This window comes from Zootermopsis nevadensis, unplaced genomic scaffold, assembly GCF_977971745.1.
Source record: "Zootermopsis nevadensis isolate Lab colony 2312 unplaced genomic scaffold, Znev_1.0 Znev_ptg000010l, whole genome shotgun sequence".
Lineage (NCBI taxonomy): Eukaryota > Metazoa > Arthropoda > Insecta > Blattodea > Termopsidae > Zootermopsis > Zootermopsis nevadensis.
The window spans coordinates 8,167,837-8,193,300 of NW_028259142.1; the positions used below are offsets into that span (position 1 = coordinate 8,167,837).

Sequence of the window (25,464 nt, forward strand, 5' to 3'; positions counted from 1 at the left end):
TAAAACTATAAATATAACCACTGAATTTTATGACTACTGTGACTGCAGGATGTGATAACTTAGACCGAGAAAAATAAAAATCATTTACTTTTAGTGCCTGGCCAGATAGCGTGGCGTGGTGGCCGAACTGGAAAAACAAGATGATTCCGCGTTCTGTATTTAAAGACGTACGGGACACTTCTCATTTCAGTTTTAGCGGGACAGTGGAACGTGATTTACAGTCGCCATGAATACGTCCCTCTTGCTTCTCGTACTTGCCAGCGCCACGGCTCTCAAATTACGTAAGTACTTCATACACACTCCTCTACCAAAAAGGCAATGATTCTGAACTCGTATAACAACCGGCAGATAATCCTCCATCTTGACAGTTGAGCGAGGACTACTAAATCCCCTAAAAATATTTAGAAATTTTACGCAAACAGTAATGAATTCTTTGCTCGTTCATGGGTTATTTAACGATTCTGTTTCAAACGTAGATGACATAAAGTGATAAAATTATTAACTTAGGTATTAAATAAGAAAGTAACATTTGGTAAGAATTACTAATGGCCTACCTTATTTTAATAATTTTGCATTTGTTTCAACCTGCTGCGAATAAATAAGATAGGAAAAAGAACTCAACAAAAATGCACATCCTGAACAGAAGGCTAGACTATCCGCGCTACACTAATCAACATCATGAATAGTTATGAAGTTCATGGCATTCGAATACTGACGGATTTTTTATTTTCTTACTAATGCAATTTTGTTCCTCGCCTTAGCCGCACGGTCTGAGGCATCATGATTTGGACCGGTGATACGGAATGCGCGCTGGTTCCAGTCTCGGGGAAAGAATTTTCTCATGAGATTTTCGACCGGTGTATGGGACCGGTGCAAACCTAGCATCGTGAGGGAATTGGGGAGCTACAATGGATAGCATAAACCGGTCATGAAAACTAGCAATGGCTGCGGGTTCTTAGTGCTGATCACATGTCACTCTATATCTTGTTGGATTTTCGTTCACCTCTGCTTAGGCATGTGAACATGAGGCCAGCAGCCAGCTAGTTGGCTTTGACTCTCAGAGGGATGTTACGCCACGGAATACAATTTTATCACTTCACATAGTGATTTAGAATCCTTTCCTTTTTTAAGGAAGAGCAGATTCTTGTGATACCACCTTACTCTTGTTGTGTGTATCGTCTTTTCATGTCCTTATCCGTTCGATAGATCATATTTAAACCTGGTAAAACGTCCGCTTTTAAGATGAACAAACCTTATACTTCGTTGTTACAATCGTTAATGACCAAACGGCGGATGTATAAAATTTTTAGCGCCATGATCATAAAAGAACGAAATAAAAGTTCTTCATAAAAATTTAACTTTTAAGGTAACTCGGGATTACTAAATTTCTAGATTTTGTCCATTGTCTGGTATTCAACGGAGTAAAATAATTCGGAAACTGGATCTATTTACGTTCTCAGGTGAATACGAAAGGGGCCCTGCTCAGTTGGGCCCTTTAGAAAGAGTTAACCTCGGTCTATGGCCCAAGAATTTAGTAATCTCGAGTTAAAAACTCCATAGTCTGAACCCTTAAAATTTACTTTTAAGTTAACTCTTTCGTAGAAAGTAAAATAGTAAAGTGGTGGTCGTGCCAATTCCTGATTTACCTATCAGTCTGACAGCGATAGTGCATGAAGCATTGAAGATATGTATACAATAACTCATTTTGATTAATTAAAAAGTAAATGAAGAATATTTGCCCATTTGTGTATTTATTGTTTTTCTTTCAGTTCGATACTTTGCGTATCTATGTTTAGCCTCCCGAAGGCAATCTGCCGGGTGAAGAGGCTTGCGTGCTCAAATGACCTTTAGGGCTATGTCGGCCGGAGCTTCGGCTCATGGTACGGTCACCCAAGCCAAGGCAATGCGCTAGATTAAAAGTGATACGCTGGACCTCAAGGTTGGGGATTGGGCGTAAAAAATCATTGTTACGAAAAAATCAACTAAGCCTCGGATCAGGATGGACTCTTTGGCACGACCACGGCAATTGAAAAGGGATATGAGATTTGGTACTTGGAACATTAGGAGCATCAATAGGGCTGGGGCACTGAAATCAGTGAGTAGGGAACTAGAGAATTATAAGTTAGACTTAGTGGCAGTGCAGGAAGTGCGATGGGAGGGGGAGGGCACGATCCCAGTGGACAATTTTACATTTTTTCTATGGTAAGGGAAATGACAATCATCAGTTAGGGACGGGGTTTTTTGTTCATAGCAGAACTAAAGCTGCAGTTAAGAGAGCAGAATTTTTTAGTGACCGGTTTTATCACGTAATTTTGCAACGACGTTGGTGCGACATCATTGTCCTTAACGTTCATGCCCCAACGAAGCACAAAAGCGATGATATCAAGGATAGATTTTATGAAGAATTGGAATCAGTATTGATACATTTGGCAAGTATCACATGAAAAGTCTGCTAGGAGATTTCAATGCTAAAATTGGGAGGGAGGATATCTTCAAACCCACAAAAGGTAGGGAGAGTCCCCATGCACTTAGTAAAGATAACGGTGTTAGAGCAGTAACTTTCGCTACGTTCAAAGATTTAATTGTAAAAAGTACAAAATTTCCGCACCGTCATATTCATAAATACACTTGGACTTCCCCAGATGGGAACACACACAATCAAATAGATCATGTTTTAGAAGACAATAGAAGGCAGACAAATGTAATTGATGTGAGGTTTTTCAGAGGAGCAGATTGTGACATTGATCATTATCTGGTGGTAGCAAAAGTGATGGAGAGGCGAAGGAAAAATATCAAGTTGAAATTTCGAATAGGATTCAAATTTTAGAGACAAATGAAGATAATGAAAGTGTGGACATCAACAGGGAGTGGGAGAATGTCAGAAACTGCATCAAAACTTCAGCCAAAGAGAAACTAGGATACTACGGGAGAAAGCAAAATAAACCGTGGTTTGATGTAGAATGTTCAAAATTAATAGATCGAAGGAAGCAAACAAAATTCCAATGGTTGCAGGACCCAAACAAAACAAATGCGTATAATCTATGTAACGTGAGACGTGAAGCTAGTAGAAATTTTAGGAATAAGAAAAGGGAATATCTGAAGGGAAGAATTGTTGTACTTGTGACAAATAATAAGGAGAAAAATATCAGAGACCCGTACAGAGGCATTAATAACTTTAAGAAAGGATATCAACCCCAGACTAATTTGGTAAAGGACGATAATGTAAATTTGCTTGCTGATCCAATAAAAATTGTGAATAGCTGAAAAAATATCTTTAGCCAGCTCTTAAATGTTCATAAAGAATGATGATGTTAGACAGAATGAAATACATACGGCTGAACTGTTAGTGCCAGAACCTAGATCATTTGAAGTTGAACTAGACATTGTGAAGTGTAGAAGTTATAAATCTCCATGTATTGATCACGTTCCATTTGAATTAATTAAAGCGGGTGGCAAAGGGTTGCATATGAGAATCCTTAAGCTTATTCAGTTAATTAGGGATAAGGAAGAGTTGCCACAACAATGGAAGGATTCCATAATTATTTCTATTCATAAGAAGGGGGACAAGACTGAGTGTGGTAATTACCGAGGAATTTCGCTGCTATCAGCCTCATACAAAATTCTATCAAACATTATTTTGGCAAGATTAACTCCATATGCGAAGGAAATTATTGGGAATCATCAGTGTGGGTACAGACGAAACAGATCAAAAATTGATCAAATCCTTTGTATTCGTCAGATAATATAGAAAAAATGGGAGTTCAGTGGGACCGTAAATAAATTATATATAGATTTCAAAAAAGCTTATGACTCTGCGAAAAGAAAAGTGCTATATGATATTCTAATTGAATTTGTTATATCAAAAAATCTAGTGAGTCTAATAAAAATATGCTTAAATGAAACCTGTAGCAAAATTCGAGTATTTAAATATGTATGAGTTTGCAAATGAATGGGACAAATCAACTATTGCCATATGTTGATGTTAATTTATAGGTGGACAGTATGAATACAATAAAGAGGAACGCAGAAGTTTTGCTAGAGGCCAGTATACAGGTGGTGCTAGAAGTAAATTCAGAACAATCTAAGTACATATATTAGTATCTCGTCAGTAGCCAGGCAGGCAGAATTATCTTAAGGTGGCTAATAAATCCTTTGAAAGTGTTACAAAGTTCAAATATTTGGGACAACAATAACAAATCAAAATGATATTCATGAGGAAGTTAGGAGGAGACAAAATTCCGGAAAAGCTTGTTACTTCTCAGTAAAAAATATTTTGTCTTCCCGTCTGATTTAAGAAAATGTAAATTAAAGTATACAAAACAATAGTCTTGCCTGTTGTTTTTATTGGTGCGAAACATGGTCTCTCACTCAGAGGGAGGAACACAGATTACAGGTGTTTGAGAATAGGTTGTTGAGAGGGATATTTGAGCCTAGGAGAGAATAGGACGGGGTATGGAGAAAACTGCATAATGATGAGCTTAAAAATCTGTAATGCTCCCCCAGTATCGTCAGAGTGATTAAGTCGAGAAGAATGAGATGGGCTAGGCATGTAGCGCGCATGAATGGGACAAAAGTTGTGCACCGGGTACTGGTTGGGAAACCTGAAGGGAAGAGACCGCTGGGGAGACCTAGACGTAGATGGGAGGATAATGTCAAGTGGAATCTATGTGAGATAGGAGTTGAAGGAGAGTGGATATTGTTGGTCTAGGACAGGGTCCGGTGAAGGACTTTGGTTAATTCGGTGATGAAACTTTGGGTTCAGTAAGCTATATAGTTAGTTAGTTATCTATGACTGGACTTGAATTTTTTTTAATATTAAAACGCATTATTTCTGTCATTGACGACATATGGATATTTTATTCTTTAGCACACCATTATGGTTGGGTGTTCTTTGTATTCGTGAGCACATCCGGAAAACCGCACACTTCTTTACCTCCTGCTTCTGTTGGGAACTTCATTACTGCAAATAACATGTTTTAACAAAACATTTTCTCCTTGAGGGCACTTTCTCTATACCAGGAAAAGTCTAGACTGATAATTAATATGTAATTAGTAACCACTTAGTAGTTCTAGGAGTAGATAGAATTGCTATTAAAGTGTATCGTAAAGGAGTAATGTTTGAACTGGATTGAAGTTGTTAATGATGTACAGGGTGATTCAAAAACGACTTTATATCTTTGAAAGTGTATAGAAATTAATTCAGAAGGCTTACAGAATCGGTTGAGGTGTCATTTTGTAACAACATAAGTCACGTTTTACCTCAAAAATTCATTTTGATTTGATGTGATTGCTATTGGTGATACTGCAGACATTCCACCTGAAAACAATTCCTTGTCAAACACGATCCAGCATATCCGGTGTCACTTCTGCAACTGCGGCGGTGATTCTAGCTTTGAGCTCAGTGAGATTGGCAGGTAAGGGTGGAACATACACACGATCTTTAATGAAACCCCATAAGAGAAAGTCGAGAGGGGTCAAATCTGGAGAACGAGGTGACCATGCCATGGGCCCTGTTCGACCAATCCACCGACCTGGGAAACTCTTATTGAGGAAATCCCGGACTTCTGTGAGGTGGTGCGCCGTCTTGCTGGAACGAATGCGTCCTTCTTGGTCACCTTCGTCTAACTGTGGTATGAAAAAATTTTCGTTCATATCCAGATACACGATACCGTTGATGGTTCTCTCATGGAAAAAGAACGGGCCGTACACTTTAACTTTGCTAAGGGCACAAAATACATTCACCTCGGGGCTGTCACGAACGTGTTCCACAACAGCACTAGAAACACGCGGGCGACCTGTAGATTTGTCATGGCGAACAGAACAACCAGTCTCAACAAAATTCTTGTGCCAAGAGTAAATTGTAGGTCTACTGGGAGGATCCTTACCATACTGGGTGCGAAAATGACTTTGAACCATTGTCGCAGATTTCGTTTCTTCAAACCACAGCACACAGCGAGCGCGCTCCGCACCTGTGAAAGTAGCCATTTTTAAATGCACTGCCGCTTGCGCTCGCGGTGACGGAATTCAGTACTACATACTACGTGTGTCAAACTTGATTTGGTTTGCTACAAAATGACACCTCAACCGATTCTCTAAACTTTCTCATTAAATTTCTATACACTTTCAAAGTTCTTTTTGAATCACCTGCTATATCAATGACGGGTTCTTACAAATACTTCAATAAAACTTTGTTTTCCAGAAATGGTTTAGGATTGACTAGCTAGTCTAATACCAGTTTATCAATATGTTTTCTTTCCAATAACTTCACGCTTTCATTAACAACTTTCCTAATTCTGCAGGGTTCGAGTTTTAATTTTAATTTGTTTATCTTTGTTTTGAATGGATGAAGTCACCAGTGTATACTCCGAACTTCTGATGACAGTACAGATATTATTGATTCATTTCAGCTAAGTACGTAAAGAAATGCTCCATTAAGGACCAGAATTTCAACACGTGTGCCCTGGAGAGCGCCAAAGATGCTTTGCCACATCTCATTAAAGGTTGGTGTTTCCAAGTTCCAGCAGTGTTCTCACATTAATTTCTGAAACTAGTATCAAAAATAAATGCAAGTTTCTTTTAATTACTTACATACCTGAATGCATGTCTTTCAAATAAATTATCTGATTTCGGAATGTAATTTTGTTTCACTTGCGATAATTTTAAGTTACCAAAACACATCAGACTTATTCTCACGCTTCAGTATAGAACTGGTATTTGTGTCTGGACCAAGATTCTGAAACCGGTGTGTTGCCAGAAGGCTTCAGGTGTATCACGAAGTTCTTATAAGAAATCATATATTCGCATGTTATACTCGCAAGAAGGCAATATCTTTCGAATTGGTTTTGTTTTGGGGAAAGTTTGGCTATATAACCTGCACATGGCATATTTTGTTTTTATCTGTATCTAAAGGACATCTAACAAATATTGATATAAAATTCAGTTACACTATATAAAATTACAAAAAATTCTTTGAAATGCAGCCCTAAACAATTTAATACATTAGTGTTTATGTGCATTAATGACACATTAAACTATGTTCTAAAAGTGATATTCACGTTGTTTCATTTGTTCACCTGATATTAAAGTTGCACCTGATATCACGTAAGACCACGAAGGTCGAAGTTCGTACTCGTTTCCCGGGTTCAAATCTGGGCCCGGAAACCATCTATCCCGGTTTTCCGTGGATTCCCTTGGTCCCTGTAGGTAATGCCATGTTAGTAGGTTAAATTAGGCCAAGAATTCTTCATTTCTATCCTATCCTATACTTTTCATCTCATGCAGTTTTAGCTACTGAAAAGTAACCTATAAATAAGCACGCTTCTCCGAGCAGTTTGGCGACTACCTGTCACACTAAACACAATGTGGTTGAAGTTTGTGATCTAAAGCTGTTGATTTCTGTTGAAAATCTGTGGAAATATGAATATATCAGCGAACTGGCCATATATCATGCATTAGCCATATTCCTTAAAAGTGTCTTATTTAGCACTTAATTGTAAACCTTTCATCCACAATTTCTGTAGCAAATTTACGAGTAGTTGTTTTCAGCGGAAAAGTGGCATAATTATTTTTTTCAGAACAAAATACTTAGTAAATTATTTAGAAATAAATTAATATTATATAAGTTATATAATTATGAAAATGTATTAGACAATGATTACCTATGTGGTTTGTAAAGTTCAACAACGATTGATATTACCTCATGGATCAGGGAAAGTAGCTAAGATGCGTGAAATAGATAACGCACAAGGAAATCCTGTTTACGGAACACTCTTACAACGCGGATTCGATTATAAACGTATTTGTATTAGCAGTTTATTTAACCTTACATTCAGTAGAACAGACTACATGTTTACCATCGAGTGAGAGGATGACAGTTTATAATGAATTGCAATGGGTGTGAAAGAAAGTGGTGGTGTCCTAATTTAAGTTACTGTCCTGGAAATTACCTGGAGGGAATGGCGATAATCACAGAATACCTCAGTCAGGATGGTTGGTCTCGGGGCCGAGACTTGAACCTGGCATCTAAGAACGAAATAGTAGTGAATAAATTCTTACTGTAATTTGCTGACCGCAAAATTATTAAATACTTACAAATAATTGTTGTAACGTCAAGACACCTGATGAGAGAAAAAAATATTCTAGATACGTTGCGCGGTGGTAAGAGCAGAGCAACAGTTGACTAAACATTTCCTTAATACTTTCCTTATAGATATGAGTCGGGATAGCCCAGTCAGTATAGTGACTGGGTACGGGCTGGACGACCGGGGTTCGATCCCCGACGGGGGCAGAGGATTTTTCCTCTAGGCTCTGCGTCCAGACCGGCTCTGGGGCCCACCCAGCCTCCTCTACAATGGGTACCGGGGTCCTTTCCCGGGGGTAAAGCCGGCCGGGGCGTGATGCTGACCACTCACCCCCATCTAGTGCCGAGGTCAAGGAAGAGAGGAGCTATACCTCCACTCACCCCAAACGCCTACATGGCGCATAGTGGGACAAACTTTACTTTACTTACTGTATGATATAGTATAGCTGCATCATATTGTGATATTAATTAAAATAATTATTATATTTATTTACAGTCAAATCACAATAAAATAGTAAGTTAAGATAATTAAAATGATTAAAATATCATCTTCTGTTCCATATCGAGCATTCGATTTACATCGGAACATTCACAACATGTTTCGGTTTAACAAACCGTCATCAGGTGTAACTTATAAACTTTTTAAACTCAAATTACAATTATTTATAGTTTTTAAAATTTCATAATTTTATCATCTTTCTCGTTATATTTTATGGAAGTTGTGTCTAGATATTATTAATATAACATTATTGTTGAGGTGGTGTTATTGATGTTTATATCAGTCTGTGAAGAAAAAAATTCGAAAACATTAATGGAATATGATTGGATATAGAAAACAAAATGAACTAAAATAATAGATAATAAATAATAGTAAATAAACATACCATTTATGAAATAGCAATCGGTTCCAATGTGTTCAGAGGAGAGATCCAGAAGTGTTACCATCTCAGAAAAAGGTTCGTTATTGACTGCGGTGTAAGTGGGTGAAAGGCGGTTTGTCAGGGTTGGGGTCAAGGTACTGGAGTGCATTAAAAATGGGGTTGTTAAGCAAAATGTTATTGTCGTTTAGGCAGATGTTTTGTTTAATAGTTTGTTGTATGTGATATTTTTCTATTGTATTTCTGTGTCTTTTGTTTTCTACTACTTTTATAATGTGCATTGTTTCATTTATTGTATTATATGCGTGTCCTGTATTTAAAATATGTTTTGCGTATACGGAATTGTCTTTATTGTGTTTTATGGCTGCAATGTGTTCTTTATATCTATGTGTGAAAGTGCGGCCAATTTGACCTATATATGTTAATGGACAATTTTATATTTTAATTTGTATATACCCGGTGAGTTATATTATATACTGGCCGCACTTTCACACATAGATACAAAGAACACATTGCAGCCATAAAACACAATAAAGACAATTCCGCATACGCAATACATATTTTAAATACAGGACACGCATATAATACAATAAATGAAACAATGGACATTATAAAAATAGTAAAAAACAAAAGACACAAAAATACAATAGAAAAATATCACATACAACAAACTATTAAACAAAACATCTGCCTAAACGACAATAACATTTTGCTTAACAACCCCATTTTTAATGCACTCCAGTACCTTGACCCCAACCCTGACAAACCACCTTTCACCCACTTACACCGCAGTCAATAACGAACCTTGTTCCGAGATGGTAACACTTCTGGATCTCTCCTCTGAACACATCGGAACCGATTGCTATTTCATAAATGGTATGTTTATTTACTATTATTTATTATCTATTTTTTTAGTTCATTTTGTTTTCTATATCCAATCATATTCCATTAATGTTTTCGAATTTTTTTTTCACAGACTGATATCAACATCAATAACACCACATCAACAATAATGTTATATTAATAATATCTAGACACAACTTCCATAAAATATAACGAGAAAGATGATAAAATTATGAAATTGTAAAAACTATAAATAATTGTAATTTGAGTTTAAAAAGTTTATAAATTGCACCTGATGACGGTTTGTTAAACCGAAACATGTTGTGAATGTTCCGATGTAAATCGAATGCTCGATATGGAACATAAGATGATATTTTAATCATTTTAATTATCTTAACTTACTATTTTATTGTGATTTGACTGTAACAAATATAATAATTATTTTAATCGTTACTGTATTTTTTAATTTGACCTTCCACGGCCGCGTTACCGTATCCTCATTAATTCCATACTTTATTGAGTTCGTCCTACGCGGAATGATGGCATGCGTAGCTTTTGAGATACGTATCCACCTCGGTGCTCGAAGGTCTGCTTTACATACACGATTGAGGACACGGAAATAACATTAACGTAGTCTGATAACGGAGATTGTTCAGTGTGTCCACAAAGTCCCTTCGGGGTTTTGAAAAATTGTGGCGCGCAAACAAATTGAGCGAGCCACATGCGGTTTGCGGCAGATTACAGTGAAACTCTGGAAGTTTTTTACTGACCTCAGTAGAACATCCAGATGATATTCGAGCTCTTGCCATGTTCTGTGGAACATGTCCGCTGGAATAGCCGAGATAGCATTCCTGATACGGGTCTTCAGGTCATCAAGTCCGTTAACTGGTGTTCGGAACACATTGCTCTTGACATAATCCCACAGGAACTAATCCAGTGGTGTTATGTCTGGTGAACGTGGACGCCAAGGCATTGGACCGCCTCTGCCGATCCATCTTCCTGGATATGTCCTGTCTAGGTACGCGCGTACCTGCAGACCCCAAAGAGGTGGGGCAACATCTTGTTGCAGAATGATGTGTGGCTGTAAGTGCTCAATTTGCGGTACTGCGTACAGTTCCAGCATGTCCAGGAAGGTGTTCATGTTGATCGTCTGATCTTGAAAAAAAAAAGGGTCCAATAACCTGGTCATGCATTACACCACACGTTCACTTTCGGACTATCGCGAATGTGCTCCCAAACAACATGTGGGTTTTCAGTGACCCATATGCGAACATTATGCCTGTGAACTTTAGCCGAGACAAGAAATGTTGCCTCGTCTGTGAACATAATTTTTTTCAAGAAATCCATATCAAGGTCAATGCGGTCGAGCATTTCTTGTGCGAAGTGTTGACGTGCTATGCCATCACTAGGTTTTAACTATTGCACTAACTGAACCTTGTATGCATATAACCTCAACCTCTTATGTAGCACTTTGTGTACCGTTGAACGTGGGAGTAACAATTCACGCTAAGCTCGCCGTGTGGATCTTGTACGGCTTCGTACAAACGAATCACGGATTCTTTCCACACATTCATCGCTTACACCCGGTCTGCCACTTCTCTTGCGATCATGGAAGCTACCAGTTTCTAGGAAACGCCGTTGCCAGTTTCTTATTGCAGTGTCACTCGGAGGTTGCTCATTGAACTGTGTGCGGTAATTTCGTTGAGTCTGGGTGATTGATGTTGTCTCAAAAAGCCATCCCTCACAACGCGCGCGTTCCTGCTCAGTCGCCATTTCATAAACAACTGACTGAGAATCATAAAGATTGCCGCTTATGCCATCTGTTGGCGGCAAAAAAGACTTCCAGAGTTTCGCTGTAATCTGCCGCAAACCGCATGTGGCTACCTCAATTTGTTTCGGCGCCACAATTTTTCAAATCCCCGAAGGGGCTTTGTGGACACACTGTATATGAGGATGGGAGACGGGTGCTTCGCGTAGCATGACGCTTTTGTTATTAACAGTGTTGAATCTTCAGAGGTCACTATTGCAATATCAATTTATGAATCCAGATCAGGGTTCGGCAAACTACGGCCCGCCGCCTCTTTTTGTACGGCTCGCGAGCTAAGAACGGATTTTACAATTTAAATTCTTTGAAATTTCAAACTGCTTTGTGAATTTCCTATGCTGTCAAAAATTAAAAGAAATGAAATCTCCATTTCCTCACAAATGTGCAGCGGATATATTTTCTGAACTTAAACTACAGTTCCAGCAGCGTTTTTCGGATCTGATGCAAGTGCAGAAGACATTTCCATATTTCAAATTCCATTTGACTGTACAATTGAGAAGCTTCCACCTAACCTTCAATTGGAAGTGATTACTCTGCAGTGTGATGACATGCTAAAAAGCAAATTTCAAGAGAAGAATCTAATAGAATTCTATAAATTTCTTCCAAGCGATGAATACGGTCAATTAAGATCATATGCTCGGGGATTTTTATCTGTATTTGGCAGCACCTACCTGTGTGAAAAGACATTTTCAAAGATGAAATATGTAAAATCTCAATACATGTCACCATTTACAGTCAATTTTGATGATAGGGAGTATTGAATTTAAACCTCAGTTTGGTGAAATGTTATCTCATAAACAGGCAATTCCATTCTTCTCATTAGTAGAGCTGTATTTCAAACAATTGATGTCTACTTAATATTATGTTACATTTTGTTCAATAAATTTGTTAAAACTTGTTTTTTCTTGTTACATAACTAGGCTTACCTATTCAAATATCCTCGAGTTTGCCTCTTGGCCCGCAGAGCCTAAAATATCTACTATTTGGTCCTTTAGAAAAAATGTTTGCCGACCCCTGATCGAGATCGTGTACACAGAATGTTGATATTGAATGGAAGCGAGTGTTTCTGCTGCTGTGAAACATAGAATACAGAGTGTCTCAAAAGTATGTGTACACACAAGTTTAATAATATTTCGTATTATAACGCATATACATCTTATTAGGACATTCTGTATATTGGCCTTCCGGATTATGTCACCTGGAAAGATGTGAAAGTAGTTTCTCCGGATGGCAGCATAAAACAGTAAAAGTATCAAAGCACTAGGATGAAACAAAAGGCGTCGCTCTCGCCAGAGGTCCTAATAGTTTGGTATGCACTTGGAGGGTAAGGGGGACTTTTATAAAATACATTTGTTCCGTGTACACTCTCATATCGACTTACAGTTTGTTGTCTTTTATGCTGTGAATTTCAGGTGAAAGGAAATACAGCATCCCGCCACTGGAGCCACTTAAAATAAAACAAATAAGGATTGCCGATGGAAATTTGGATGTCTCAGTACGGGATGCATCTATACTTGGGGCAAGAAATACAAGTCTGACAAGCATAAGGTGACGTGCGATTTGTATAGGTATTCTCCGCATGGCCAGCAAGCCAACTGTTGGTGGTTTTATTTGGCGTTCTTTACCTTTTATCGAGCGAAAGGCACAGGATAGGACCTGAGAAGTGACGCCGCGTAGATGCGAAGGTAAATACCAACGATTCGAAAAAATACTGTCTCCATCTTCAAGGCTGAAGGTGGAGGCAGAATGATTTTCCGAAACGATTAAATCTACCTACGAGTCTACATGACGTCACAACCAATAAGAATCGTCATAATTACCGCTGTGATAAATCCAAATCTGTCACAACATATGATCCATTCATAACTATCTGACGAGTCGGTTGGCTAGCCCCCATTGATTTCGCCCCCTGGGAACAATATAATCACCAGGGTGAACGAAGGAACAAAGCAATCCGACGAGCTTCCTCTCTAAAAATGTTAATGAATCCCCCCCAGATTTCGCAGCAGTGGGACACTTTTTCCTAGTCCTTTTCTCACTTCGTTTTCCACTACCCGGACTTGCCGCCGACTAAATACCAGTTGCTGTCTATATCTGTCGCGTCAGCCGAGGTCGTGTTGCAATCTGTCTGTGGTCAGAGTAACTAAAACTTTCTGCCATAACTTTACTCCAGAACAGACGAAAGGTTTCCGATAAACTTTGGAATGAAGCTCTGGTCATCAAAGGCTGGTCCAAATTCGTACCACAAAACGTCCTATAATAGATGATACAGACGTTATTGATGCTCAAATTCATGACATGGGAGGACGATGCTCAGCCACGACGCTGTTACCCATGCTCATTTAAAGTATACGTGCTACCATCTATAGATAGTCACATGAACTATTTGATATTAGTGTTTATGACATGCTCGTACTGGCATTTGATCACACTCACTCCACGGTGCAGCGTAGCCTTTGAAAAGTCGATTTTATACTCGCCCTTCAAAGAATAGCCCACGTTCTTTATGAGACGGAAAGTTTCAAAATCGCGTTCATAAAAGCCCTCCTTCTCTCTCTACCCTGAGCTAGCTGCATCTTTCTCTCCATGATATCTGTCTCCCTATAATCCATCTAACGTTAAACTTCCCAGCGGTCTCCTCCCAAATAATACCTTATAAACCACTCTCCCCTTACCCATGCATGCCGCATGTCCTGCCCATTTTATCCTCCTCGATTCTTTCACCGTATCACTATCAGGTGAGGAGTACAGGCCGTGAAGCTCATCGTTATGCACTTTTCCACGTGATCCGTCTGCCTCCATTTTGGGTCCAAATATCTTTCTCAACACTCTGTTCTCAAAGACTCTCAATCTATGTTCCTCTCTCAGAGATTTCACAACAACACAACACAAATGTCAAATTTTCACTTTTGTGTATTTTGACATTTTTCATTTTCATGTAAGACGGGAGTACAAATTATTTCTTACTGAATGATAGCATGCCTTTTCTGAAATTAATGTGCTTTTAATTTGTTAATGATTATTTTTCTGACTTTTGAGTGTCGTTTCCAAGTACTTAAATTTTGTCACACTTTCAAACAATTCATTAGTATTCCTCACACTCTGGTTCTGTCCCGAATTCTGATACCGAAATATAATTATATACTTGTCATTTCAGTCTCGCGCCGTAGCCGTGCTGACTGAGGCATCATGCTTCGGACCGGCGATACGGAATGCGCGCTGGTTCGAGTCTCGGGGAAAGAAATTTCTCATGAGATTTTCGATTTGTGTATGGGACCGGTGCCAACCCAGCATTGTGAGGAAATTGGGGAGCTACAATAAGTAGCGTAATCCGGTCATGGAAACTAGCAATGGCTGGGGGTTCGTAGTGCTCACCACACGTCACCCTGTATCTGGTTGGATGATCGTTCACCTCTGATTAGGCGTGTGAACGTGAGGCCAGCAGTCAAGCTAGTCGGCTTTGGCCCTCTGGAGATGTTACGACACGGATTTAATTTAAACTTTTACTTGTCATTTCTGCATTTATTTCTAGACCAACATTACTACTAGACCTTAGGGATGTTTCATTGCTTGCTTTTATAGTATTTATATCATTGATCAGCAATTTAACATCATCAGCATAAACTAAATGCAATTCCAAACAGCCCTGATTTTCTAGGACTTCACTGATAACAAATTCTAGGGCAAAATTTAAAAGCAGTGACGAAAGAGCATCTCCCTATTTCAAGTCATTCTAAACAGGAAATTCATTGGACAATTTTTTACCTACACGAATTTTGCTGTATGTTTCACGTAAACACAATTAGCCAAAATGGGTTTTTAGGTACACTGAATTCAACAGAAATGTTGTAACAAGCTTCTCTTTTAACTGAGTCATTTACTTATTTGAAGTCTATAAAGAGATTTAAAACTTTTCAACTTCTTAAAAGAGTCTCCACTGCGATAAGGCTAGGTTCTGGTAATAATGGCTTAACCGTATGTGTATCTATGTGCGTCATAATGTGAACTACGTAAACCAGTGGTCCCAACGCGGTGCCCGCGGGCGCCATGGCCCCCGCCAAGGCTTCTTTTGGGTGCTCGCTTTGTTACGGAAAGAGGTTATACTGAATAATGAAGGCCGTTCAACCATGAACATTATAAAATCAAAGCACAGATCTCGACTTACTGACGCCCATCTTGACGATTGTTTGCGAGCAGCAACATCATCCTACACTCCCAAATTTGAAATTTTGCCGATGAAATGCAGCGCCAAAAATCACACTAACTTCCCACTTGAGTAATAATAATTGTACTTATAAAAGTAAGTATTTTTGATTGCGTGGTTTCTTGTATCATTAAACTTCGTGTTGTTTTGTGTATTATTTGGTGTCCATATCTCATTTGTCCAGAGAAAAGAGAATTTGGCTTTGTTAATTGGTTGGTGTCCGCCACGATCTCATAAACTCTCAAATGTGCCCATAGGTACAAAAAGGTTGGGGACCACTGACGTAAACATTTAACACCTGGTAAAAGAAATTTTTCCAACTACTCAAAAAATGTGGAAATCTGAGAGCTCATAACCGTTCTTTTATCTGATAATAATAACTCAAGTTTGAAAATATTTCTTATTTTAATTTATGCCTTTGTATAAATCTCTAATATTTTTGTTTCTCTAATTCGTTTCTAGTACATTAAATTTGTCTTTCAGGTATTCCCATTTCTTCTCCCTAAATGTTCTACTTGTTTCAAGCCTTAAATTTTGCAGATTAGCTCCACTGATTTCGCATGATTTTGCAATAATTGTAATTTAGCCTGCTTTAGTTTGTCTATTAGTTTTGAACAATCGTAATCAAACCTTGGTTTGCTATGTTTTAGTTTGTAATATCCTAGATTTTCCTTGGCTAAGGTCTTGATATTGCCCCTAATAATCTCTCACGCGCCCTTATTATCCAAACTGTCATCTAAGTTCTCTATACCAGCAAACCTATTGGAGACTTCTATCTGGTACTTTCCCTTAACTTCTACATCACTGTGTTTCTTCACATCAAATCCTTAAAAATCAATTTTTGCCTTGTTTGTTTCCTTACTGCAAGTCATTTGCCACTATCAGGTAATGGTCGGTATCACAGTTAGCTCCTAGTAAGTGTGTGAAACCTAGTGCACTGGAGTATATTCTTTTGTCAATTAAAATACGATCTATATGAATGTGTATAACACCATCAGGAGAAGTCCAAGTAAGTTTATAAATATCACGGTGAGGGAATATTGTGCTTTGGACAGTTAGATTTGTTAAGTTGCAAAATTTACTACTCTGATCACATTATCATTGTAAACATCATGTAACTTTCCTTACGAATAATCGGTTTAGATTTGTTCTTCCACCCAAACTTTGCATTCAAGTTTCCGAGCAAAATTTTCGTATGATATCTAGGGAACAAGTCAAATTCATCTTCTATTTCTTCTTAAAAGTCATTCATTGTTTCATCGTATTTATCCTCAGTTGGGGCCTGCTGATTCAGCATAAAGATATCACACTAATGACTTTTTAGAATTACATACGACATCATGAACAACTCCTAATCCTTAAACTACTGAAACAATTCTATTATGTACGGAGAATCCTGATCCTAATTGGTGATTAATGTTCCCTTTTCCACAGACAAATTTATAATTTCTTGCTGTTTGATATCCCTCCTCTTCCCACCTAAATTCTTTTACTCGTACTAAATCTATATAGTACTTCTCTACCTCACTTGCTGCTGGCTCGATTGAACATCATCTGTAGAGACTCCTAATATTCCACGTGCAAAATCGCATGTCTTTTTTACATTGCTTAGGTCGTGCCAAAGAATCAGTTCAGGTCCGTAGCTTTTAGACGTTTCGTAACAAAATAAGTTTTTAAGGTGAGGGGTTGTTAGTCCTACACCAAACATCCAAACTTTATTATCACCCATTGTCGGTTGTCCGAGACTGCATATTCAACAACATTTGCAGCTGTCATCCATATATGAACGCCTTCTCCTCAATGCGCAATCTGAGGACGGGCTATACTATGATGACAAGGGACACACTTAACAAAAAATGGCATCCGATCAGGAGGCCTATTCTGTTGAAGGAAGTGAATTGTTTAATTCTCTAAAATTAATTACTGCACTTGCATCAATGAACGTGCATAAGCTCATAAATGTACCACTTCTACAAATTAAGACCATATATTTTTTTTTTATTTCTTTGTTATTATAAGTTATATATTGGAGAATACAATGTGTGGAGCAAAGAACACCTTTGGAAATTTGTTGTATTCCAAGGAAAACAACTTTTCGATCTCAAGCTGCCTGTCTCCTGGGTTGTAACGCCGTGTAGTCTCGTAGAAGTTTACGAGTGCGTCAGGGGTCCTTGTTGCTTCCACATCACACTGATGATGGAGGTAGCAAGGACCTCGGAAACGTTGGTAAACTACTACGAGACTACACGGCGCTACAACCCAGGAGACAGCCATCTTCGGACTCACCGCCGTTAATATCTCAAATCCCACCTTTAAACCTTTTCGGTGGAATTTGGAATTAGCAGAATGTCTACTTGAAACCATTTAGCAGGAATGCTAATTAATAATTCATTACTTATGTACTGCATTGTGTTGAGATTAAACCCTCTTGTTGTCCGGGCATAACTACATTGTATTTAAATACGAGGGAAAAATATGAGCAGATTCAGTTCTATTCAAGATCCACAGTAATTGTTATTTTGTTTTCCCTCTGTCCACAGTTTTGATTTCAACAAGAAAGAAATCGTTATCGGAGCCCAAGTGCCAAATTTAACTTGGGTTGGCAGGTATAATGTGAGTGGTAAGCTGCTGTCACTCCCGATAAGCGGCGAGGGGCCTATGAAGATTTCTTTTTGTAAGTGGTCATTCCGTAACGTAGACAAGGCAAACATAAGTATATTTATCATTATTATTATTCCATTTATTTACCACTTTATAGGGTATTTGTTTCTATGTACCGGAGACAAAGTTACGGTAGATACACTCGCACTGGTGATTTCAGTTGGTTATATATGTAGTACGCACAGGAAAGCTCAGAAGTGCAAAATGTTGGTTGTAAATCTTGAGGAGAAGAGTCAACTCGTGAGACCTAGAAGTGGGTGGACAGATAGTATTAACATAGATCTTAAAGTGGCGACATTCATGTTGTTACAAGGACCGGTGATGTATTTCTGTGGACACGGTAATATACATTCGGTTTCCATATAGGCAGGACACTTATTGACTAGCGGACTGAAGGTTCACATCTCATTGTCTCTGTACCTATTATTTAGAAGTAATGTTTAAATTTATAAGAACATTTTTTCTCATTAACTAGCCGTAATGAAACACTCAGCCAAAAACATTTACTTCAACCATAAATCAAACTGGTTTTGTTCGAATTAATGCTTTCAGAACAATGTAGTAAATTTATCATACATGCATCAGTTCATCAGTGCAGCCACCTATTGCATAAGAACTTCAATTCGGTTGTCAGACCTCGTACATAATAAACAAGTTTGAAACATAAGAATTTTAAAAATATTTGTACCTCAGAGATAAAAGTTAAGGAAGGTTTTCTTCCTCACTTAGAATTATTGTCAGTTTGTTATGGCATAAAGGCGTAAACATAGTCTTTAACAAGCGCCGATGTCAGAAGAAAATCCTGGTTGCAAAATCTCATGGATACCCGAATGAATTTTAGAGATATTTGGTTACGATCCTTAGAAGTAAACATAAAAATCCAGGATAACATTCAATGGAGTGAATTTATTCTTCATTCATTCTTTCATTCATTCATTCATTTCCACTCGAAGGACTGGATCATTGGCCCATTCCAGGACAGTTTCTCAAGGCAACTTGTCCTATTAGTCTTGAAGTGCATTTTGAGTAGTGATTAAAAAGCCCACTGCCTCAGCACAATTTCTGCTCAATCCTGATTTGTCTGCGAGGGCCATCTAGTAGAGAATCTATGACATGGGACCGACGACTGTACTTCCCCTAAGAAGAAAGTTGTGCTACGGGTTTTTATCACCCGTAAAAACTCGGGAACCTTGGGTCCAGTGGCTAACACATTAACCACTAGTCCACAGAGGGCGACAGAATTCATTTTTAAAAACAAATTCATTATGATGAGCAAAATATTTGGTACGTGTTTAAGAAAATCTTATGTCACTGAGATAACATTGTAGTTGCCTTCATTTTCTTCCAGATGACTGCGATATGAAGTATACGACCAGTTACAATTTAACTAAGCTCGGTAAAGGAGATGTGTACCTAGTGCTCAAGGACTTCAAGTTGTTGATGGTACCTCAGGGTTTAAAAATTCAACTAGATAACTTGTTCAACGGAAACAAGATACTAGGTGAGTGAGGAAATTTTTAGTTCTATATGTGAGCTGAGAATTTTTGTAGTTGTAAACAAAATAAAAGATTAACTCTAATGTAATTTCGAAAAAAGTAATGTTAATTGTGCTAAAAATTGTGTAGTTGGAACAAAGATCTAGGGCAGTTGGAAACTTGTGGAGTTTCAAACCTATTTAAAGGTGAGCCGAGTATTTATAAAATTCTTAACAAACTACTAAACGAGTTGAGTACTTACGCAGAGCAAAACAAATTGCCACGTAGTTTTGGAACCTTACCAATCCCAGACGAACTACTGCGTGAGCTGAAGACTTGTGCAATTTAGTTACATACTGTTTGAGCTGAGAAATGCACTTCTAAGAAACTGCTGGGAGATTTGAAAAATTCTGTAGTTCCAAACAAATTATTACATGAGTTGAGAAGTTGTGTAAAATCCTCAGAAACTAATGGTATGTCTCCCTCTTTCAGGGGAAAACATGAACAACTTCATTAACGAAAACTGGAAGCTCGTCCTGACTGAAACTGGGCCGCTCATTTATGACGCCTTAGGCAAAATACTACACGCGATTTTTTCGGAAGCCGCCAAGAAGGTGCCATACAAGGATATGTTCGATGACACTGAATAAATATCTTAAGTTTTGTTAAATAAATAAATACGGTGAATGGTCGATGGACAATAACAAGACAACTAGATATTTCATCTGCTATTATCATCTCTTTCTCTGCTCCTTCCACTAATATGGTAATCCGGAATCTTCCGAATGGATGTAAGTTTTGAGATTGTGAATAAGTTTTGCACGCTGTGTTTTCCAATTACTTGAATTCAACCCATTACAAGGTGTTCAATATCAGAAGACCAAAGAAGCCGAAAATCAAGTATCCCAGCAAGTTTCTAAATTATGATCTTAGACAGCACGCACCTTAATCAGCGTTGCCTTAATATTTCACTGCCTCAATTCAATTTGCAATATTAACAAAATTATTAACACTTTAAAATGTCGTTAAATATGTACAAAGCAATACTTCTAATTTTATATTAATGAGACACTTACTTGTTGTCTCGCCCTAATGGCGAACATAAAATGAAGCTACTTAAAAACAGAGAACCGAGAACACTTGCCTTTGCTAATAAGTTTATAGACAACTGTTGTGTTTGGAATTTATGATTCTCTGACTCTTTCCAGTGAAACACCATTCCCCATACAATTTGCACAAAAATCATGCTATTCAACAGTATATACATACATATCCTCACACATAAGAATTACCATTACTTAGCATAATGTAAAACACAGATATACTGTTGTGTGTGAATAATTTCAGTAGCAGTTACCATTTGTGCCTGGTGGTGGGTGATGTAGTTCTGGTCAGGAGCTGGGAAGTGACAGTTGTGTTTCAATCCATCAATGAAATACTGTAGACTGGCAAGTGATAAAAAGTTTCAAATTCTCTCTTACTTTTAAAGACTGTATTTCTAGATTCAAAATGGGACACAAACGGAAAATAGCAAATACTTAATTTTTGTAATTAATAGCTCATTTGAAAGTGGAAAACGTTTTACACTTGCAGTGAAATAAATTACTTGGTTCTGCTTCACAATGACATATCTTTAATTACATGACCAACAACTTGTGATGACTTGGCAGACACCATTTCTGAAAAAACAAATTGTAATTTCTTATGGATGCAACTAACTGGGTAGAAATCTGGTATACAACAAATACAATCACACCTTGCCAGGTTGATTCTTGCTCTTTTTGCCCACCACTCAGAGTGACATCCCTCTCCCCCACAATGGTCATGTCACCATGGGGCAACAGCTGCAAGTCTCGTTCAAGAGCCCAGATCATCACCACTTGTCTGTACCGGTTCCTATCCATGTGCTGCCCAAACAGGATGTTCTGCCGCACAGAGGCTGTGAACAGCCATGGTTCTTGCGACGCATATGATACTGATTCTCCCACTAATATGGAGCCACTGATGAGAGGCAGTTCTTTCAGAGAGGCATGGACCAGTGATGCCTGCAACAGTAGTAACAACACATGTACAGTATGGTGCATTTTGGTTTATCTCAATGACTCCCCAATGAACTACAATTTAAGATAAAAATTTTATTGGCACAGTTCCACAAGAAATGTACGAAATTTATTCTACAACACAAGACAGATATTGAAGTAATAAAATCTGATAGTAACATCAAAATATCTCACTCTTTATTTTCCGAATATCGTGTCATGGAGAAAAGGAAGGAAACGCAATAATGATACATTGAGTTCGATGCAGTTGTTAGTTGATGTGTGTGTGTGTGTGTGTGCAATCCCCTGAAAGCGACCCTGAAATCCCCTGAGCTAGCTGAGCAAATTGAGAAAAAGTTGACGGCTAAAGCATATAAAGGTTAAACTTCTCCACAAACTGTAGAATTGCTTCATAAATTACTAACTGTTGAATTAAACCACACAAAACCAAAAACACTGTTCTTACAAGACAAAGATGAATAAATCTAATAGCTATTGTATGTGAGAGGTATAGGTTATCTCCAACTGGTCGAAGTCTGTTGTCCACATAAAAATAAAATTAATAAAATAAATTAATGATATGCCAAGGAAACTCCAGTGTCATGAATGTGACAGACCTTCACTGATAAAACAGGTCCAATGACAGCCACCAGTCCTCCAGGTCTTACTTCCAGACTCACATCAGTAAGCGTGTTCTCAGGCAAGTCCTCAGTCCACCTGGTCATCACATTAGTAACCTTGAGACCTTTCTTGTCTGGAGTGTCACCACTATCTGTACTGTTTTCTTCTGCATATACGCTAAATTCCAGAGCACCAGTCTTTGCCATCTCCATTTTGCATTCATTTCCAAGAGGTCTGCTTTTGTCACAGTTTAAGTCTGTGGTCTTCATATCATTTGCAACGCACCTAGTTGCAGTAGTCACTTCACCATAAAGAAGGAATCTCTGTGGCAATAAAATAACTTTGTTGAAATTAAAATACACATTCTTATCCATCTAATACTACATAATAATTTTAATAAAAAAACAAAAGAGTTATTTATGTTTACCTTGAAGGCAATTTTATTTACTTGTTAAAACTTTAACTCTTCTTAGCATTCATTTTAATATGAATGAAACTATGAAAGTTAAGCTAATCCTGTGAAGAAGTTTCAGCCTGAGCATTTGCATTACCACTTTGCTATAATGACACAGATCTCAATAAGATTGAAACATTTTCAAACGATTCATTAATCTCATTTTGCTGTACCTGCTGATGATATTGATTTTGTGGTATGATCATCCATTTCATCATTATACCTTGCTCCTGGTGCAATACAACCTCTGGAATTTAAAAAGTTGTCTGTTAAGGGAAATAAGCTTAGAACAAAACAACAAAGCATGAAAATAAAAATATTGTACCAATTCTATAAATTAAACCTGACATTTTTGTCAATGTACAACATAAAAACAATTAGTTATTTACTTCACAGAATTATGGATTTTAATTGTTACGTATATATCAAGGAAAACAAACCTGAATTCTCTTAACAGAGACATGTGCTATTGATCGAGGAAACTGACCAGTCAATGCCTTGTTTATGATATTCATAAATCCGGTTATCACAAACTTATGGGAAAAAGAAACAAAACAAATTATAAATACATTTGGTGTGACTAATTTAAACAAACAAATTATAAATAAAACTGTAGAGTTTGTTAGTACAGGATGTCATATGTAACACTCTAGAGTTGTCAGTTAAAAGAGAAGCTCTTTATAATATTTTGCTTGAATTTCGTTTACCTAAGAAGCAAGTCAGACTAATTAAAACGTGTTTAAGTGAAACCTTTAGCAAAATTCATGTGGTAACATTTGCAAATTACATTTCCTATTCAGAATGGCCTGAAATAGGTAGATGTTCTATCACCACTGCTTTTCAATTTTTCCATAGAATATACCAGCAGCAAAATTCAAGAAAACCAGGGCAGCTTGAAACTGAATGGGACACATCAGCTGTAGGTCTATGCTGATAATATTAATCTGTTGGGTGACAATACAAATGCTATAAAAGTGAACACATAAACACTCTTAAGGGCCAGTAGGGATGTTGGTCTAGAAATAAATGCAGAAAAGACAGAGTACACGATCAAGTCTTATCATCAGCATTCAGAAGTAAACCAAACTATAAGGACAGCTAATGAGTCGGTAAAAATGTGACAAATTCAAGTAATTTGGGATGACAGTAACAAGTCAGAATGACATTCAAGAGCAGATTAAATTCAGGGAATCCTTGCTATCATTCAGTCCAAAATCTTTTATCCTCCTGTCTAATATAAAAAAATGTAATTTTGCTGCTTGTGCTTATGGGTGCAAATCTTGGTCTCTCACCTTGAAAGGGGAACATAGACTGAGGGTCTTTGACAACAGTGTTGAGGAGGATAGTTAGACCTGGAAGGGTGGAAGATGAATCATGGAGAAATTTGCATAATGATGAGCTGTGCTCCTCACCTGATATTTTTAGGGATTAAATCCAGGATGAGGTGGGTGGGATATGCGGCATGCATGGGGGAGGGGAGGAGTGTTCATAAGGTATTGGTTGGGAGGCCTGAAGGGTGGAGACTGCTGAGAAGACCTAGGTGTAGGTGGGAGGACATTGTTAAGATTATCTAAAAATTAAAAAAAAAGCTATATATTTTGTCAATACATATATCTAATGAAAGACTCAACCTTTATCTTGATGGTTATGAAAGTATAATTCATGTAGTTCAAAGACAATTTATGAGATGGCCGCACAAAGCTGGAGCTGTATGAATCCAACACACATTAGAATCTGCAGCAGTAAATGGTAGCAGTGTAACTTCCATAATGTTGATGGACTAAACAGACATCTTCATAGAGGCTTGGGTCATGTTATTAAAGGGGCCCATGCATGTACTTATACACAATAATTTGTAGTTTCATGATTAGAATTTCCTACAAAATACACACCTTGTAATGGAATAACAAGCACAATGGTTGCAACTCCAATAACTGCAGCAAAGCCAATTTCACACCACATCAGATATGATATAACAAGTGTCTGTAATGGACCAAACCAGAGGTACACAAAGAAATTGACAGTATGGTCAAACCGGTTCACATCGTTGGACATAAGATTTACTGCTTGGCCTATAGTTGTTTCCCTCAGAGCTGTCTTTGTCAACCTCAAAACAAAGAGTTCAGAATTACAACAGGGTTCAAAATGTACAAGACATGAATTTGAAAGTGCAATGTCAGAAATCTCAAACAATTGGCATAAAGAATTTTGAAACACCTCATAAAAGCTGTTTTTCTTAATGTCAACTATACTGCAATTGCTCAGGCTATAACTAAGGTAACTTGATCCTAATATTTTGTAAACACTTTGAAAGCAATGGAAGTTAAGTTTTACTACATTTTAAAAATCTGCAGGCTAAATAATCAATTAAAGCAGGTTACTTC

The 25,464-nt window shown here is 37.7% G+C and overlaps 1 protein-coding gene and 1 long non-coding RNA gene across 2 annotated transcripts; one reads left to right on the top strand and one right to left on the bottom strand.

The window, feature by feature from the left end:
- The first annotated feature begins 214 nt into the window (after positions 1-214).
- Positions 215-20,695, top strand: LOC110840217 (protein takeout-like). Its single transcript, XM_087346453.1, has 6 exons — positions 215-281; positions 6,408-6,500; positions 13,039-13,174; positions 18,371-18,504; positions 19,840-19,992; positions 20,459-20,695. Exons 1-6 carry the CDS (start codon positions 227-229, stop codon positions 20,614-20,616), a joined length of 729 nt encoding a protein of 242 aa, XP_087202579.1. The 5' UTR covers positions 215-226; the 3' UTR covers positions 20,617-20,695.
- Positions 20,696-23,273: 2,578 nt separating this feature from the next.
- On the bottom strand, positions 23,274-25,173 carry LOC147874200 (uncharacterized). The gene is made up of 3 exons (XR_015534432.1): positions 24,973-25,173; positions 23,521-23,613; positions 23,274-23,327 (listed from the first exon to the last, which is right to left on the bottom strand). It is a non-coding gene; the product is annotated as an uncharacterized LOC147874200 (long non-coding RNA).
- Between the last annotated feature and the right edge of the window lie 291 nt (positions 25,174-25,464).